The 19,274-nt window shown below is 38.0% G+C and overlaps 1 protein-coding gene across 3 annotated transcripts in view; it reads right to left on the bottom strand.

The window, feature by feature from the left end:
• Nucleotides 1-19,274, bottom strand: part of BICC1 (BicC family RNA binding protein 1) — a 101,420-nt gene that overhangs the window by 12,147 nt on the left and 69,999 nt on the right. For all 3 annotated transcript variants that reach the window (XM_050340676.1, XM_050340684.1, XM_050340691.1), the window contains 13 exons: nucleotides 15,126-15,205; nucleotides 13,823-13,981; nucleotides 12,817-12,870; nucleotides 11,633-11,827; nucleotides 10,583-10,834; nucleotides 7,689-7,820; nucleotides 6,373-6,559; nucleotides 4,809-4,967; nucleotides 4,220-4,416; nucleotides 3,798-3,939; nucleotides 2,933-3,089; nucleotides 1,352-1,517; nucleotides 3-42 (listed from right to left, as the gene is read on the bottom strand). In XM_050340676.1, the coding sequence (XP_050196633.1) occupies nucleotides 3-42; nucleotides 1,352-1,517; nucleotides 2,933-3,089; nucleotides 3,798-3,939; nucleotides 4,220-4,416; nucleotides 4,809-4,967; nucleotides 6,373-6,559; nucleotides 7,689-7,820; nucleotides 10,583-10,834; nucleotides 11,633-11,827; nucleotides 12,817-12,870; nucleotides 13,823-13,981; nucleotides 15,126-15,205 (1,920 nt within the window). The remainder of the gene's footprint in view (nucleotides 1-2; nucleotides 43-1,351; nucleotides 1,518-2,932; nucleotides 3,090-3,797; nucleotides 3,940-4,219; nucleotides 4,417-4,808; nucleotides 4,968-6,372; nucleotides 6,560-7,688; nucleotides 7,821-10,582; nucleotides 10,835-11,632; nucleotides 11,828-12,816; nucleotides 12,871-13,822; nucleotides 13,982-15,125; nucleotides 15,206-19,274) is intronic.

The raw sequence follows: 19,274 nt of genomic DNA, 5'->3' as shown, positions 1-19,274 counted from the left end.
ACCTTTGGTTGCTAGTAGTTTCTTCTGTTCATAGTCAAATGCCTAAAAAGTAAACATGCAGAAGATAGCTTAATTGCCATTCTAACTAAATGTCACTCCAGTACTCATCTCTTCGTGAAAACAAAGCTTTTTAGAGTGGCCAGTGAAGATTTCTAGGAGAAACCTGAAGTACTGCACAATAATTTGACAAAAGTCCAATTAGAGCCTTAGTTCACTGAAACATAGATAAAGATTTTGATTAACTATCCAATATCCATTTGAGTGAGGGTGTAGCAATATTTACAAACTGCTTAGGCAGAATTTTTATTTAATTTGTTTTTAATAAGACATTTTTTCAAGCATAGTTTCTCTTCGTTAACCATCTGCACTCCACATTTAAAACATTCCTCAACAGTACCAAAAAGATAAAATACATCTCAGCAAATCCAGGCATCATGGTTATTTTTAACAATCTTTCAAGTTCAGTTTTCCTCCACACACTCGTCTTGTGAAAAGAAAAGAACTTAAGTGTTGAGAGAATTTTAGAAAATCTTGTATCTGTACTGCCTATGACAATGGGAGATGTGAAGTTTAAATACCCCTGATCAAACAAGCTGCAGCTCACTGAATTACAGGTTAGCAAGTCTAAACACACAAAACTGAAGTATTAGCCTAAAGTGTTACATTCTCTACTAAACATAATTAGAGGAATAACTAAGGAAAAGAGCTGCAAAACACTAACCTTCGTCTTGTTCCACTATTCCTTACAGTCTGGTTATGCCCATGCTCTGATAGATCTATATTGAGAACTAACATGTTACTACTGCCTGACAAACAGTCAGAGGGGTCCCCCTCCCTCCTTGGAGGGATTTGCAGTAACATTTACAGTAGTAGGCTGTAGGTAACCAGGTAGGAACAGTACAAGAGAAAAGAAAAAGGAGTATATGTACATTTGTATAGCAAAACCACTGTAATTAAGCCCCATATATAAAACCTGAAGCTATATAAAAAAAATTGTGTTGACACTGCTTGTGGAAATTTGCGAAAGGTCTTCTGTAGATGTAATTCTCTCAAAGCAACAATATAAGATTCCTTAAAAGGCAAATGATGCTTATGTAGACTAACATAGCCACCCAATTTTTCTGTAACTAAATTGTTCTTATTCAACAGAAGCATAAGAGCTTTTCTGCCTCCCAGAATTTTCGTTGACAACCCACTCTTCGGTCAAAGGAGTTAATGACTTGGCTGTGAATGCTTTTACTGAAATGCTAGTGACAATTCAGTCTCCAGTCACCTGTGCATTCCATGCTAATTTCCCTCAGCAGTTACCAGGTTTTATGCTGGAATTGGCTGTATTCAGGGAGATGTGTACCTGCATGTTGACGTAGGAGGGCTGTGGGGCCAGACGCGCTCGCTCCGAGTTCTGCTGGGCGGCCGCTGCTCGCTCTGCCGCCCGTTCACTGCCAGGAGCCTTCTTGTCAGCCACGGGGCCCTCGGAAGCGCTTAACTCTGCATCTGAGAGCAGCCTCTCTGCGGTGCTGGCGGGGGCAAAGGCACTGTTAACTCAGCGATCTCTTTACATGCAGCGAACATGCAACGCAGTTTTGATAATCAAGCTTTACCCTGAGAAGTTTGGCAGTAAAATTCAAGATGTGTCACTACACAAAAGTCTTTTAGCAATATTTCCAAAAGTTTCAGCTCTCCTGTACCTGTTGGTCGGTGAAAGAAAGCATGTATTGCTCCTTCCTATATTACCAACTAAGAGGCAGAGTGCAGACTCAGTTTTGAGTTGTCTGGTATCTGGAATTATTGCATGCCTTGCTCAGGCCAGCAGTTCTAACAGGTAAAGTTATAGGATAGTTCTAAGAGATAGATCCTATCTATGCTACCTGTTAGATCCTAGCAGGTAGTTGTAGGATAGAGACTGCACAACAAGGGACTAAGAAAGTTAACGTAGGTCCCACTTGCCTTTAAAGTTCTAATATCTGCAGTCCTACATGCCTTCAAGAATTGAAGTCCTACATGCCTACCTTACCTCCTAATGCAATCTTTTTTCCTAAAAAAATCATCCACATTTCAGGCTACTCTAGAACAGTAATGTCTGACTTCAAAGCAAAGTGATCCTGTCCTAGAAGCTGTAAACTACTACCCCGAAAATATGCCCTAGGGAAACTGTGAGCACTGTGTCCTCAACAAAAAGAACAAGGCATGCAAACAACTGACTGACACACAAACAAGAGAATCTGGTTAGCAGGAATTCTTGGATTTCTAAACTAAGAGAGCAGAGTTAATGAAATACATATCATAGCTTTAACAGTGTAAATAAACGAAGCAAAAGAAAATATGCGTCTCAAAAGAGTGGTGATAAACAGTTCCCAAGAGAAACAGTGAAAACACAAGTACATCAAACAAAAACATTGCATTAGGAACAAAACCTGCGTTGCCAAGAGGTATTGTGACTCAAAAGAGTCTTTCCCACTGCTGTCTCGTTAAAAAAAACCCAACCCAACCAAACACTGAGACAAGTGTTCGAGAGCACGATGCTATGCCCTGACTACTGTTTTTCTGAGAAGCAAACAGCCTCAGGTACACACAAAAGGAAAAAGTTGTATTAGGAGCTATTCTCAAAGCAAACAATAAACAAGGAACATGTAAAAATATATCCTTTAGCAATAGGTAATGAAAGTTCCTCTGACAAAAATCCCTATTCTTTTGTGGGAGAAGAAAGATGTTTATTTTTTTTAACAAAAAATACTTACGATGTACAGAAAGTTGGCAGTTGTCAGATAAACTGGGGACTATAATAATGCCTAATGTGATTAAAAATCAAGGCCAAAATAAATTAGTTCTTTGAGTATCTTATGACTGAACCAGTCCTTCTATGTACAAAAACATATTAAGTAATTTTCTGTTGCGAAAGTCCCATTAATCTGTATTTATACACTCAACTTACTGTAAGTGAGAGTTTTTGGTGCCTTGCAGTAACTCAACCGTTTGCCTCTTGGCACAGGCTTGCTTGGAAGAGCTCATCATCTGCTTCAGATCACTGGTATTTGCTGAATGGGAAGGACTTCTCGGCATGCCCACTTCTACAAAAGCATCATTGCAACCTGCAAGACCAATAAAAAGAATAGTTAAACAACAACCATCCTTTTATGCTCTAGTGAACTTACTGAAGGAATGACAACTATGGGATAAAATCTGCTCTTCCTCCTCACAGAACTGTTGTGGTCTTCCTGGTTAAGGTTAAGAAGTCAGGTATGTAAGTTCAAAGAAGTCAGGTATGTAAGCTCAGAAAAGGTGTTGGCATTCACATTTATAGTAGATACACTAAGTATTCTCTTTCTTAAAAGATTTACTTTAACTAAAACTAATTAGTATTAAATGTGAAGACTGACAATTAGAAATGACTAAGCATTCTGAACACATCTGTGTGTTCTACACATAATTTTCTGCAGTAACGTTCTCAAAGGCATTAATTATTTCCCCTTGTTAAAAAGCAAACATAAACCATCATTTTAAACCAGGAGAGATTGTTTTAAGCTGTTGAGAAAAAAAATCCTCATAGGTTATTTCCCTCTGTTCTTAGGGAATGTGTGAAACGTTACAAGTGCATTAGGTTATTTAAAGTGTATCAACAGTACATCTCACTCCTATTTACTTTCTTTGACAACGAATCTGGGGGATCCAGGATTGCTTTCCTGTAACATGGTTGCAAACCCAATGCAGAGGGAATATCTTCACGCTTTCTGTTTTATGAACTGCACGTAGGCTGCCCAAACACTACCAGACAAAGGAATGCAACGTCAAAATCTTACCTTCTTCACTGTTTGACTTGGCAGCTACTTGTTCTGAGGGACCATGAGTACTCGTTTGTCTCACTGGATCACTGTGGTTTGCGCTCAACACGTTCTCCCCCAGCGATGTGGCAGCCAGTGCAGCATACTTGATATTTGAGGCCTGGAACGATCGTCAAAAACCCCCAAAAGTGATTTTTATGCTTAAGGAAATACTGAAGCAATTTCCTATCTGTGCAGGAGAAAAAGAAACCCATCCCTGGTACAGGAGAACAACATATTTGAATGTTCTGTTTTTCAGCCTTTTTCAGTCATATTTGGAAACACTGCTGTTATATTTATAAACTTAAAAGCTTTAAGAACTACTAACATAGATAGTTTTCTCTTTCAGCTTTCCACAGGTCTGGTACAAAGAGATCTGGTTCTTCAGAGAGAGCACCTACCTTTACATGACCATTTAAAGAAGGTGAGACTTTTTTACTCTCTGATTGCATGCCGTTAACGTGGACTTCGACAGGAGTCAAGCCTGGTGGTGGAGATGGAGTGTTTTGGCTATAATTAGGCACTCCAGACAACAGAATACTAGTTAAGGTTGCTTGGGCAGTAGATGGTATCATTAGGTGTGGAATAGCAGAAAAACCTGGAACAAAATTTGGTTATGTTCTGATTAAGTTTCTCATTTAATTTTCTCAGGCATTATACAACTTTATACAAGTCTTTACGTAGCTCTGATAGATTACTAAAAAGTTTCCATTGGAATTACATGCTAAAAAAATAATGCTTTATCTAGCCATTACTGGTTAGATTAACTTAGCTGTTTGTTATAAAACAGATGAAAACATCCCATGGGACTGCACGTCATAAGTTTATATTAAGATATAACTTTAAATTTGAATATTTACTCATCCATCCATGCTAAGATAAATGCAGGAATCAAGGTTCCAAAGAACAAATTATTCTGGACTCATCAATTGTCACTCTAATGACTAAGTGTTGCACAGATCATGAAATTCACATTGAACTTCCACCAACCTGTGGTGTTTGTGTTAGCAAGAGATGTTGCCCATAACGTAGGACTAGGAGTGCCTGAACTTGGACTCTGCAAGGGGCTCACAGAGCTGTTAAGAGCATTCAAAAGAGAGTTTGGAGCAGCTGAGGTGTTGACTGACAGGGCTGTTGGACCTAAAAGGCCTGCAAAAAATTATGCAAGTGAATACTTAGATAAGACCTGCAGAAAAGCATTTTTCACAGAAGTACCAATTGAAAACAAACAAACAAAACCCCACTAAATTGCACCAGCATGTATTTCACAAACAAATTTTAATATTAACCCTGCTGTTCATTTGGCGCAGAGAGCACACTAAGAATGTCTGTTCTTGAACTCAGAATCAAATATCCAAGAAGAATTGGAACATCTTTAAGTCCTACTGGACCCTAACTATTGTCCCAACAGAGTCTGCACCAGCTGCTTCTCAGCCACACCATCCCTTTGTATCCCCTCTATTGCTTCTGATGGTTTGTTTCAAAGGAGCATCACACAGAGACAAGAAAGCAACTGTACTACACCACCTTACTTTGATTTCAGACAAAAACCCTTTCCTCAGAAGCTCCCATGAATGAATCACTACTTCCACACTATTCAATTCCTTTTTGCATCTTCAGTACTGACTGCAAGCCACTCCCCAAATGCATTGCTTACTGCCAAAGCATCCCCTCAAACCAGCTCTTCACGTGGGAAGATTTATAAACTCAGCACTATACACTAGAAAGGTAAAAACTCCAATCCCCCAAAGTGCAGGCATGACAAGAAGTCACAAAAGCAGCATTAAAACCCACTGTCAAATGGCACAAACACTTGCCCCTGTGTGACCCCAGGGCAGCCTGTGACATGGAACCACACAGCACTCCTGGGAGGTAGGTCACAAGGCAGCATGGTGGTGACAGGAGAACTCAGTTTCATGAACCAGTTTTGTCAAGGTTTGTCACAAAATTCTTCTGGGACTGCTTGGTTTTCTATGCATTTCTGACACGAAGCTTGAAAATAAAACAGTAATTCCAGTCTGGGCCACAATCTGCTTCTATAAAATTACATTAAGATGGGAAGCTTACAAATTTCTGTCCTGAATTACATATTGATAAGTAAGGTCTAAACTAGAAGCTCATGTATCCCTAAATTACAGTGAAATACAGCCAGAAGGGAAGTGTGCTGTTAACTGTGTTAACTTCCCTGTACTGCTGACAGGCTTAAGTACCTACACAAAGTCAGGGCAGTTGAGGCATCAGGATGCCAAAGACATTGTAAAAGGCACATCCCACCTCACCTGTATTTCCCTCTCTTTCAGCTGAGTGGTTTGAGTGCTTCCAGAGATTTTGTTTCTGCAGGGATGAGTCACACACCTGATTACAAGAGCCTTGGAGGAAGCTTTATAACAGCAATCCCTTGAAAGGCCAGATGCTGTTGGAATTCTCTAATGCCTTATCACGACTTCTTATGCAAAACACACATCTGGTCCTTTTTTCTAGTACAAGTGAATTAAGTTTCAAACAAACATATATCTATTAAAAACATAAAAATATAAAAAGAACAAACACTTACCAAGCCCAGTGAGTCCAAGTCCTGCTGAGGACAAAATATCCAAACCAGGACAAGACAGACCAACAGGGCACGAGACAGTAGAGGGATTTGATGCTATGGTGACTCCACTACTTTCAAGTCCCAGGAGACATTTCCGTGCCTCGTACATATTTAAGGCATTTCGTTCAACACTTTTTACAATCACAGACTGCAGGGGAAGAAAACAACAACGAAACACAACAGAAGAGGAAAATAAGTGAGTAACACAACTTCATAACATGGATCTGCAACACAGATAATTCTGCTTAATACTCCTCCATGTCCATCAATAACAGCAGTGTGAGACAGCATGAGCTAACATCCACTACCAGCCAGTCAAATTCAGTGGCCTTGACAGTAAGTTTAGGGATTTCATGTGCATTTGCAATGAGAATGATGGAAGACCTCCCTGTCTAAGAAAATTATTATTGTACCTTGGTGCTATTTAGCACACCAAATGTTAAGTGCCCCAAGATCTAGATAAGTGAATCAATAATTAAAAATCCTATCTTCTCTTTTACCTGAGGTCTATACCTTGAAGTGGACAAGAAAATTGTCATATTAAATTGTTCATATTAAATTCAGCTATTAAATCTATAGCTGCCTGAGAATAAAGTAATCAATACCTGGAAAATTAAATTGCAAAAAACACATTGTTTTTTGTACATTCTCTACAGGGTGTTTCTTTGTATCAATTTTATACATCCCTACACAGGGAAGCCTAGCTATTGGCCCAGTGGAATGATCACTTAATATTTTAAGGTTTTGCCTGCAATGACATTGTATACAACACACAGACAGCTGCCATACAGGCCTGAATATTTTAAAACAAACACCTCTCGTCAGAAGTATTTTGTATTTCTGCTTTTCATGGCTCTTTTCAGTATCTTGCATGTAACAGCAACTCTTATAGTCACAATATTTTTTCATTTTGTTTAATTCTGATTGCTAGAGAACACCGTGATTGTGTGGGGGAGCTGCAATTTTAGACAAATTTCTTTAAAAACCAGTCAAGAGTAGTCCTAGTCAGATATAATTTGTCTGCTCATAATTCAATTCCTTTATCAGTATATTCCACACAAAATCTAACTTCTGTATTATCAAACATTTAAAGAGAGGCAAATTACCACAAAGTAGAACTGCTGGATCATTTAAACTGGTATTTCAACCACAACATATATATGCCTTTTACAAGTTTATGATCCATTAAGTCAGGGAAGAAGAGCACACATGTCAACTCATCAGCTCTATAAAGTTGCCGTGACAGCCTAAAAGGGATATATTGGCTTTGCACAAACCTTGCTTGGTTGCTTTGGCTTGGGCTTAATGCTTATGAAGACGTCTAACTGCTCCATTAGCTGGGTTATAAACTGTGGTTCTACTTCAATTTCTTCCTTCATATCAAACATGAGCACAAGAGGAAGGCAACCCTGAAAGGAAAGGCACAAAAATTCCCAACGCTTACAACTGACCCTTTCCCCATGAAAATCTTAGCAAAAAATAAACTGAAATACAGACATGGTAACATTTACACATTGTGATACCAGAAGTTCAGGGGAAAAAAGCCAGTATGAAATTTTAAGGAAGGCTGTTTCCTTGTGTACAAAAACACAGGTGTATTTTTCTGCCCTAGGAATCTGAATAGTTTGTTAGTATTAAGTGTGAAATGATTTGTTAAATATTTGGCATTCCAATCAGCACATATGCACCCTGGTTAGTCATTTATATATAGACTTAGAGGTGTCTAGGGGATTCAAATTCAGAAAACAGTTATTAACACTTATTGAATTAGATAGCAGGCCTCACACTGAAATATCTCATGTTAAACTATGTCTAAGGAAACACAACTCTCAAAAGCTTCTCTGTAAATAACCATTGCCTAAGTCTTAATTTTTACCTTTCTCTTCCCCTGTCCCAGATCAGCTAGATGAGTATTTTCCAGTGATGTGGATGACATCTGTAATGCACTTCACATACTAAAACATTATAGACTTTAAAAAAAAAAAAAAAGACCCCTAAAACCAGCCCAGACCAATGAAACAAGGAAAAACTGAATAGTTACAGGATACCTAGAAATGATCAGATTGCTACTTTTCATAAAATAGCAAAAATAGAGGGTAAAAAGTCAATAAAAACCAAATCCTACTTCTGGTGATTTTAGGTTCACAACAAACAGTATCACATGTGTCAGAGAAAATCCACAGTATGATACACTCAAGGAAATGGTCTTAATTAATCAGTTTCCCACTTTGGCTTCAGAATGAAAAGCAGCAAATTTGTGCATTTAGTCTGCCAATCACTCGTTCAATGTAATTTAATATTAAATATCATTTCTTGACAGTACCACTTATAGCTGCACACTACTACCAAAACCTCAATTAAAGCAATTTTAACTTCAGGAAAATTAAAGCAAGGCATCCTAAATATTTTGACCACAGGAAGACTGACCAACACAGCTTAACTCCTCAACACGAACTTGTCTGAAAAGAATAATAATGGACATAGTCTAACTAAAAACACTGAAGTCAATAATCAAGGATTTAATGGTAACAGAACTGCTGAGAACATTTTATACTTGGATTTGCAAAATGTTATTGTAAAAAAAGTTGCAGAAAATCATATCATAAGATCTCGCCAAAAACCTGCTGAATGAAAATGCAACTAAAGGTTAACAAGAAAAACACGAACCCCAAAACTTTGAAGTTGAAATGTCAGGATTTATAAGCATATTAAAAGGCTCTTTTTTCCCCCACCACTTGATTATTGTATGTTTAGAGCATCTACATGAAGATGATAGGAGGAAAAGAAACAAATAATCTTTGAAAGGAAATAGATTAAAGAAAATAAGCTGTCAATGTTGTCTGTATTTAAATATGGTACAGTCCTCATTATTGTACGAAAAACCAACAAAAAGCAAGTCTCAATATTTTTGATGACAAACTACAGCTGAAACCAAAGGCTTTGGGGTGAGAGGAAGAAAGAGAACAAGAATAATTTAAACAAGACTGATTTTATCTATAAAACTGGAAACAACAGTTTCAGGACACGTGAGGTCTGTGACTTCAAAGAGACAGAGACCAAGTTTCCTGGTCTGTGCAGTGATGGGTGATGTAGTGGATGTGATGAGGGATATTAAGTTGTACTGATGTGTTTGGAATGAAATCAAACTTCAGTATTAAAAAAAAAAAAAAGTCCTCACAAAATTCCAAGTTTCTAGAGAAAAGAGGTACTTTGATATTCATGTGATAATTTGGTTGCATTTCCTTCTACTGCATGAACCATCAGAAAAGCACTACTTAAACCTCACTGAAGAAATACATAGAATAAGGCTACCTCTTGGCATTTACAGACAATAATATTCTAGAACATAATAATCTGAATATCAGTGTATAAACAGAAAGGCACCATGTTTTTATTTTCTGACATAGAGCAAGGCACAGTGCACTGTAAGACACGTGGGGACTCCTGGAATTAAAAGGTATCATGGTTTAATTGCTTACCAGCTTTGCACTGGATTTGAGTCCAGTCCTTCCATGTTTTGTCCATAAATATTCACATATATAAAAAAGGTGTACATAAATTAGCACTAAAACAATGCCTAAAGGCTCCTGTGAAGTTTAAAGACCAATATAACAAAAATCTCTACAAATAATATTCATTACCAGAGCTATTGTTATAAAAGGCCTCATAGAACTGTGGCTGTGACACTAAAAAAAAAAAAAAGTAAGACTGCAGAAGGAGTAACTATTTCCTATGGTTTCCCAGTTTCATTGAAAATCTGCCTACGTGGGAACTAAGAAATTCCTGACATTTCCTCTCAAAAGAAACCTACTTACCTGACAAACACAGAAAAGGCAGGTTGGCAAAACAAAACACAACCCATCATCCAACACCAACATAACACTTCAAAAATCTGCCTCTAACTCAGAAGCATACTGTTATCATAAATTTAAATTGCTTATCATGCATTTCTATTACCAAGGTCACTTTTCAAACCAGAGATTACAAATATTTTAGAAAACTACAAACTGACAAAAATAGAGCACTCAACTGAGTCAGCTTTTTGCAGTGAGAGTAGCAATCCTCCCCCTCTAAGGCTGACTTGCAACTTGACCCATAAATACATGCAGGATGAGTGTATTTTCTATAATCTGGCCGTTTTTTCACGCAAGTCTCACTGAAAAGTATTTACCATGAGATATTGCCTGGCAAGACAGACAGCCTCAATTGTGCCCTGGAGGTAGACAGTGGATTTCTTCTGTGGGTTACTGGGGTCAGGGAAGTGGATCTGAGCACCAGTCCTCTGCATGATATGTTTGATGTTGCTGCCATTGCGACCCATCATAAAGAGATGATGCTGAGCTGCGATGTCGAGCTGTGTGCTCACAGGGATTGCAGAGGCCAAGCTCCCAGCCAGGTGTTCCAAGAGCATGGCTGTTCCTTCCTGGGGTGGGGGGAAATGAAGGAAGCCGGTGAAACAGTGCTCACAGCCGAACAAAACATTTCAGAGTGCTTCCTTACTTGTCATGCGCTCCACGGGCAAGGCAAAGAAAATACTGTTTGCTTTAAAACCACGATCGATTTGTTAAGGGTAATAAATGGACCAAACTCTACCCACTAACTCACACTGGATGACCAAATGCAGCATTTCATTGCTACTGGAAGGCAGTATGACAGTGCCACGTGGTTTGGTCCCAACAGACTTTCTGTGGCCACATACGGCAGTAAGAAAGTCGATAGAGATTTATTTGGGTAACATTTATTTGCAAAATTTGTCTTTCAGTTTTGGCCTAAGATGTTCCTATGGCTTGAGAACACATCAATCTCTCACACTGCCAGTTCTTCAGAAGAACACTCTATTTTATTAAGATTAACAGGCTCATGGCAGTTCCTTTCCTTGACCGCCCAATTCACATCTCCCAGCGCTGGTTTCGCAAGACCAGTTTTATTGACTGCTCAGGTAACTTTCAAGGTTGTATGTTGAGAAGAGCTAAGCATGAAGAATTTAAGATGGGAGGTGTGTTTTCTGGTTTTTGTTTGGGGTTTCTTCAAATTAAGAGATGGGTAAGATCAGCACATATTCCAGAATTGCTGGAAACCCAAGCAGTGTGCAAGACATGAAAAACAGATTACAAGCTTATCACAAACAACTCTAAATCCTAAACTTAAAACTATTTTCTATGCATTTTTAAATCAATACACTTCTCAGGTATCTAAATTCCAAATTAAGAAGACAGATTACCTTCACAGCACTAGTGTTATTTTGTGACCCTCTGACAATGACTGTAGCACCATACATTCGAGAGCGTTGTTTAAAGGAAACTGAAATATTATATATCTGACATATATGCTGAATTGTCGGAGAATTAGGATCTGGGATGGGTTGGAGAATTCCAGCAATAGGCAATTCAAACATGAGTACCAATGGAAGCAGCTCCTACAACAACACATAAGAGCAAACATTGAAAATCAAAATCATACTCACTAAAGCAACAAGAACTTCATTCCTCAATCACGTGTTGGTCAGTGATGATTAAACTGACATAATATATCCCCTGCCCAGAGTTCATTGATAAAAATATCACATCATCAGTTGGAAAATGGCACCAATTTTTCCAGGGACACTCGAGTGGGGGTTTTTTGCATAGACTTTTTTTGGTTTTTGTTTGTTTGGGTTCTTTAATCCAAAATAGCAGAAGCATTTGCAATTATGTAACAACAGGAAAGCCAAGTAAATTCCCATACTTATCCATGCAGATCTACAAACAGGTCAATAATTGTAAAACTTGCTAGAGAAGTCTCTGTCATGAATTAACTGGAAGTCTCAAGTCAGCTACAAAGCTAAGGAAACATCAGCTTCTTTCATGACTTTCAAGACCACAGTTGGGTAAGAGACAAATCTCACTAAATGATTGTGAGGGACTTTTCATAACTTATTTGATTTATAATTATCCATGGCAAAACACACAAAACTAGAAGGAAAGGATAGAAAATTGCTATGAGTGTAGAATGGCACTGAATTCCACCAAATTATTTACACAAATTACACATGAAAATTGTTAAAATTTAAGAGGCAGCAATTTTCTTTCCTAAGTCACAGATTCACATCAGATGCCCAAGCTTCTACAGGCCATCTGTGGTGGGTAAGTTAAGATGTAATTTTCAACACAGTGTGGAATAATTTACATCTTCTTTATCCTGTAGATTTTGTGTTCAAGGCCCACCTTGGGCTAGTTAAAAATTTAGCCAGAAGGTGAATCACTTTTATAATACCCTCTGCATATTACTCACATGTACACTCACATTTGTTCCTACATTTCTGCTGTCATAAGACAGAGCCAGACAACCCCAGGGTCCTCAAATCTATACTTTTTTCCCCTTTCAGGTGTTTTGCAAGGGAACACTATCCTAAAATAGACTTATTACCCGAATTCTAACTCTTGCAGACTCCACTCCAGCTGGCTGTCCGGCAATAGACACCTGGAAGAGCAAGAACAGAGAAAACATGGCATCACATTTTCAGCTGAGGCACTGGAAAAGTTATTCAGGTGTCAGTATTCTCCTTACAAAAAGAAATATAAAAATAAAAAATTTTAAAAATCACTAGTGACACCCTAAGTGTTCTCTAAACTAACTGAAAACTATAACCAGGTTTGTTTTGTTTTGTTTTTTTTTTTTTTTTTTAAAAAAATCTATGCATGTTATAGCATCTTAAGTTACATAGGTTTAAGCAACTAGGAAAAAAATGGATACATCAACCAATACAGTGGCTTGGGTCAAGTAATGGAATTACTACTGTACACATGTGCTCAGTGCTAATATTCAACAACAGCAGCTTTTCTTGAATGTTTTGAAATTCCTGTATTTTGCTCAGGATGGGGGAATTGTAAGTACAACGATGAGGGGCTTGAAAGTAAACATTTCAGCAGTGTTTGCACTAGAAATGATGTACAATTCAGGTTCAGTGACTTATTCTAGTGAAGTTGAACTCTTACAGTAGGACACCCACTTTTGTCAGAGAGCCACTAAGTTTAGTCTTCAGCCAAGTTACACCATAAGCAAAAAGCATGAAGAAATTAATCAATATGCTGAATAAGTCAGGTGTTGAATGGGAAAAAAAAAATTACAGATCTTTTCATACTGCTTCTCTACCATTCACACCAAGTTGTTGACTTCTGAAAGCACAAAGTAATTTCAGCTTAAAAAAATTAAAGTGATTAATGAGCCATCACAAATTGTTTCCATCTGTTTTAAAAGATTTGCTCACTTAGGAAGCCCTGTGCTTTCCACAGAGTGTAAATACCAAAAAAACAATTTCCCTGAACATGAACTCACCATCCCCCAAAAATCCAAATTGACGAAAGAAGTTTAGAAACGTTTTATACTCTCAGGAATTACAATATAAACGAGCTCAGTATTAAACAATACTTACTTGGTTGCTTTTCTCTGCTTGGTTGTTCCTGTTTGAGTCTGGAAAATGGATATGGCATCCTGTTTCCTCCATCACTTTTTTAATATTATTGCCACCTTTACCTATCACGTGAGAATGTTCTGTATGGGAAACATCCATCTTCAAGGTTACCCGATTGCTCTGGAAATCAAGCACCCACGATTAGACCTGTTCACAGCAGAACCTGAGTTTTTAAGAGCCATGTAAACTTCAAGAATGAGATTCAAAATTGTATTTCCAAAGTACTTTTGCCATGCCTTTGCTCCTACTGAGGGACGTTTTTAACACGGATCACAGTTGGATGCCAAACTTGCCACATTTTCTTCCCGGTGAGGAAATAACATGGAAATAAATATCCAAAAAATGCATCTTCAAAAAAAAAAAGTCTAAGGATTTTAAAATGCACCCAAGTTTTTATCAACTGTGACTTAAATGTCTTTTAGTAGTCCATTCTAATTTTTCTTAATTCTGTGTCCTTTCAGTGGCAGTCACACACCCCTGTCTGATCTGACAGGATCACGTGAGGAAGACTTCACAAATCAAAGCCATGGGACAAAGTGTTTTCTCCTCCCTTAAAAACCAAATTTTTCTTGTATTGAATTTTTGAAATACACAAACACTGCCTACAGCTGTTCTTAAAAGCTACATTGTTAAACAATCCATAATATTATTAACAGTTGTTCAAAAAATGGTGCTTGTCACTGTACTCTTCCTTTTGGTAATAATTTCAGAGGATCAGAAAGCTGCCATTCAACTACACAGGAGCCATAGAAACTACCCCAAAAGACTTGCTACTGCAAGAAAATGAAGATCTGATGAACATAAGAGACCCCTGGCCAAGATCTCCATGTTTTAGATATTCTTGTCCTAATGTTGCAGAGGGTAAGAATACAGTAACCATTAGAAATAAAACTGCATGAATGCACCTCAACTTGAATTTCAAGCAGAAACAAAATTTTAGGTTCTCTGAAGCGGTTGCATAACCTACCATTTGCAGTGAAGCTGTTATTTCAGATTTTAAAGTAAAAAACCCAATCCAGTGAACAAACCATACAGGGTTTTAGCCATATAGCTGGCAATATTATTTCTATATACTTCAGATATGGAAAAGCTGCTTTAGGCAAGTAGTTTCTTGCAGAATGTTTAAATATGTGGGTATACCCTGATATCAACATCTGCAGGACATATAATGGAGACTTTGCTTCAGAGTGTCCATAAATACCTTCCTCTTCAATGTCACCACAAAATTAGGGGTTAAGGTGTCATTCTAAGTAAGTTTTCTTACTTTAGTGTCCAAGACAGACATGATTCTCTCTTTTGCTTCTTTAACATTTTCCTTTTTTCCAGAAACTTTGATATGGGGATCTATAAAAGAAATAAAAAATTATAAGAAAAATACACTAAAATCTATCAAAAAATTTCCTCCCTGCCTAAATAAATCTGAACTGATTATTTACAGTTCAGTGATAAAACTGCACCACCAACCTTTGGGATTGACTAAAAATCAATTATCTTGTTCCATCCCTTCAGCCCCACAATTAGGATTACCAGATGGATTTGTTAAACGTGACAACCAAATGAAAATTAATAGAAATCAAATGCCAAATGTACATCACAGTGTTATAAACATTGTCTGCAATGCAACTATGTAGCTAAGCCATTGTGTCTTCTCAAACAAATAGCAACAGTTATTTTTGGCAGCCTTTCTCAAGCTTAACACAGATAATGTCTAAGGAAAGCCCCACCAAACTTAAACCCTCCCTCAGCATCACTTCATTATATTTAATTAGTCTCTAGAACTAACCTTGGCAGTTCTAACCTGGCACTAGAAGGTGCCTCCACTCAAAGTTTTCTGATTGCAGTTATCAAATCAAATTGAAGTGACACTTTAAGAAATCAAATCTCTGAAGTGTCAAGCACAGAAATTTAGATTTGTTACTAAGCTGTATTCCTGGGAAGAACTCCAGCTGATGGCAGGTTTGGCCCAGGGAGATGTAAAATATCAATTCTATAACCCACTTGGTTTACATGGTGATTTTCAGACCACTGCCCTTAAACAGCAGGTTTTGGCCTGAGCTATCAGGAACAGTTCTGCATCCTGGAATACACCTGGCTGGAAAGTACAGACCTGGCTTTGGAACTAAATCAAGTACCAATTACTCTAAAAAAGTGTGAGATTTCCACATTAGCCAGTTTAGCAGCACCATCTGGTGTCCAGAAATATAAAGTGCCACAGTGCAAAATTATTGTCAAAACATTAAATGAAGGTTCAATTAAAACAAACAAATGCCCAACTACCACCCACCTTTCTAATTATTAGAAACAAGGACATAATATTGCAGGTGATGCCTCTTTCCCCTGTTCTTGAGTCCTCTGCCCTTTTGCAATCAAAAAGGGGTTTTCTCCCGAGGTGCAATGGACTGTTCTCAGAAAAAAAAAACAATTCTCAACCCTCTTCTGACTCAAATTATTCTAATGCATTAGGCAAGGCAGATACTTGCATCTTAGGGAATAAAAAAGCAAATATATTCTCAATGGCAGGAGAAAACATAGCTGTAACACAACATATCTGCTTTTCCCATCATCTCAATAATTGAAATCACTTCCCTACTAAAGAAATGCCAAATAATACAACTCTAGATTATAAACCTGTTCTATTCAATTGAGAGTTGAAACTGTTTAAACCTTGCCTGGATACTCTTTACATTCCACCAACAAAAATAAAAAAGCCTCTAGTCTTCACCACTGGGAAGTTCTGAGCACATTCAGCTGGGGATGGAGAAACACTGAAGGAACACAGGATTCACTGCCAAGTTTCATGAAAGTCAAGAAAAATGCAGCATTTGGAGTTCTGAGAAACATACTTTATTTTTAAAAACGGAAAAACTGTAGTCACAAAAACATGGTACTCACACAGAATCTACAGAAGCTTCAAAAATCTGCTGCTTCAGCCTTTTCACAATGGAGCAAAGTAAAACAAAAACCCAACAAAACAGTCCTAAGGGCAAATTTTCTTTTTTTTTTTTTTGAGTTGACAGTAAGCCATGTGGTTCTAATGTGTTTAAGCTGTGGCTAATATTTGAAGTGGATGTCGCAGTCAGAAATTCCCAGAAGCAGATCCTAGCACATTATGTGTGCTCCGAGTGCTCTTCAGATGCAACCAGGAAAAAGAGAAGACCAGACCACCACCCCCTGGGAGCTGATTCTCACATACTTGCAAACATTACATTTTAATACACATTTGGTTATAAATACGAAAAATATCTGAAATCAAGCCTGGTATCCTATTAGTACCAAAGAACATTACAACCATCCCATAATACTATTTGTTTAGCCATGGGTGAAAATACTTTTTAAGAACACCTAGTTTTTCCATTTTCCACCTCAGCTGGACACCTCTTTTCTGTTGATCCTGACAACTTCAGAAAAAAAAAAAAAAAGTCCTGTATTTTTACACTTATTCTTTGTTCCTTTCAGATGAAAAAAAGCTCAATTACTCACTTTAAAAGCAAAACCAAAGAACCACCCACAAAGCAAAAGAGAATCCACTGATGCCAGTGACAATTCTAAACTGTGCTACCAGATCTTTCAAAACTGGTCTTAAGAACCCTCTCCTTACATGACTTCTCAATGACACAGTGGTTGGTAATGGATACGAAGTAGCTCAGCTGGAAGTTAAAGAAATTCTTCCTTTGGGATTTGTTCATTCTTCCCTTCAGGGAAATACAATTTAGATACAACTTCACCATCGGATTTAGCCTCGGAAGAGTTTCTTGTAACTAAAAGATTTTCCAAGCCTTTGAACTGGCTTTTCAGGAGTTGAAAGTGCATTGAAAATATGAATGATCCCACAGGTACCCAAATAACACTGAAGACAACAACTAGATCATTTCAGGATTGATTAAAAGTTTAGAGAGACAATTAGATCATCTAACCTGGTTTTCTGAGTATTACAGAAATTAAATTTCTTAATATACCTACAGAATCAATCAGCTTGTTGGTTTTGCAGTTGCTCTGAATAATGTGGAAAACTCTAATGGTTCATCTGTTTCAGCCTCCTAGATTTGTGCCTATGTTCTGACATTTGGGTTCACTGGTTCCCATTCTACTATTTCTCCTCCCCAAGATCAAAGAACCCAGTGTTCCAGAGTCTCTTCCAATGAAGGTCCATCCATGCCAATCAAACTTCCTATCATTACGCAACTCTTTTGCTAAACCCAACCCTAAACACTCTCTTTTGACAAAGCATTATGAAAAATAATCTAGAGAAGCTGCCTTATTTATTTTTTTTTTCTGGTCAAGTTTTTTATTTTCAAAGTAAAGGACTGTCTGTTTCTGTTTGTAAACACTATAAAACACTACAGCACAGACAGATTTACCAAGAGAAAAGCAAAAGGAAAGGTTCTCCCAAACTTCTTGCAGTGCAACCCAGTGCAGATCATGCTACATTTGACCTCAAAGGTCTTACAAAAAAACCCAGTCCCTAATGGAATCTGCATTTACCTTCCATTTCAGATTTCTATTTCATCTGAACTATTCTGTGGACAAGTCTAAAACCAGACAGTACCTGAAGACTGTCGTCAGGATTTCTAAGTAGGAGTGAAATGACCGTGTAAGGTCTTTGTGCATCAATACAAGGGAGTAGTTCAAACAGTTGACTTTAGCTTTCCAAATGTTTTCTGAAAATGTTGCCATCAGTAAGGAGCTAAATAGATGAAGAAGGATTCCAGACAGTTTGTTACTACTTGTCACAGAGCCCCTGGTGGTCTAGTGGTAAAGGCGCAGCGCTGTCACCGCCGAGACCCAGGTTCGATTCCCGGTCAGGGCCACTCCCGGGCAGGTGGAGCTCGTTAGCCCTTAAAGGCAACCCACCTACGTCCTAAGGACCTCGCTGCCACCGTCCAAGCTCGCTTGGCCCCGGCAGATGAACCTTAGGATTAAAGGGTGGGCTCAGTTCCGCGCACGCTGTGTCTCACCTAAAAAATCCAATGCGCAGGCTGGAAGGTGGAAAGACCTTCCCCGGATCTTCGCTCGCGAAGACTGGCCATAATTATTATTATTATTATTATTACTTGTCACCACAAACTTGAGATGTTTAGTGCTTGCATTTGAAAAGTGAGGTCTGTTTGCTATTGTATTTACAGTAGGCAGGTCTGAACATAGAATTTTTCCCTGCCACTATTTCCCAGATGCAACTGTCAATTCCATGGATTAACAGTTACATTTAGTTTAGGAAAAAAAAGACAACAAAAAAACTACCTTACCTTAGTACTAAGACAAAAATCTTTGTTGGATAAAGCTCTACATTTAGTATTTGAAATACCTGCAGGGTGCGACAGCAGCAATACACTGTTCCAGTCCCCAAAAAATATAAATGGCATTCTCAAAAGCCTGAAGAGGATTGTCAGGTGTAAAAGTACAATAAATGCAGTGC

Source organism: Myiozetetes cayanensis, unplaced genomic scaffold, assembly GCF_022539395.1.
Source record: "Myiozetetes cayanensis isolate MyiCay16 unplaced genomic scaffold, myiCay2020 scf10, whole genome shotgun sequence".
In the NCBI taxonomy this organism is placed as follows: domain Eukaryota; kingdom Metazoa; phylum Chordata; class Aves; order Passeriformes; family Tyrannidae; genus Myiozetetes; species Myiozetetes cayanensis.
The sequence above is the reverse complement of the archived record's forward strand: the minus strand, read 5'-3'. Positions and strand labels throughout refer to the sequence as shown.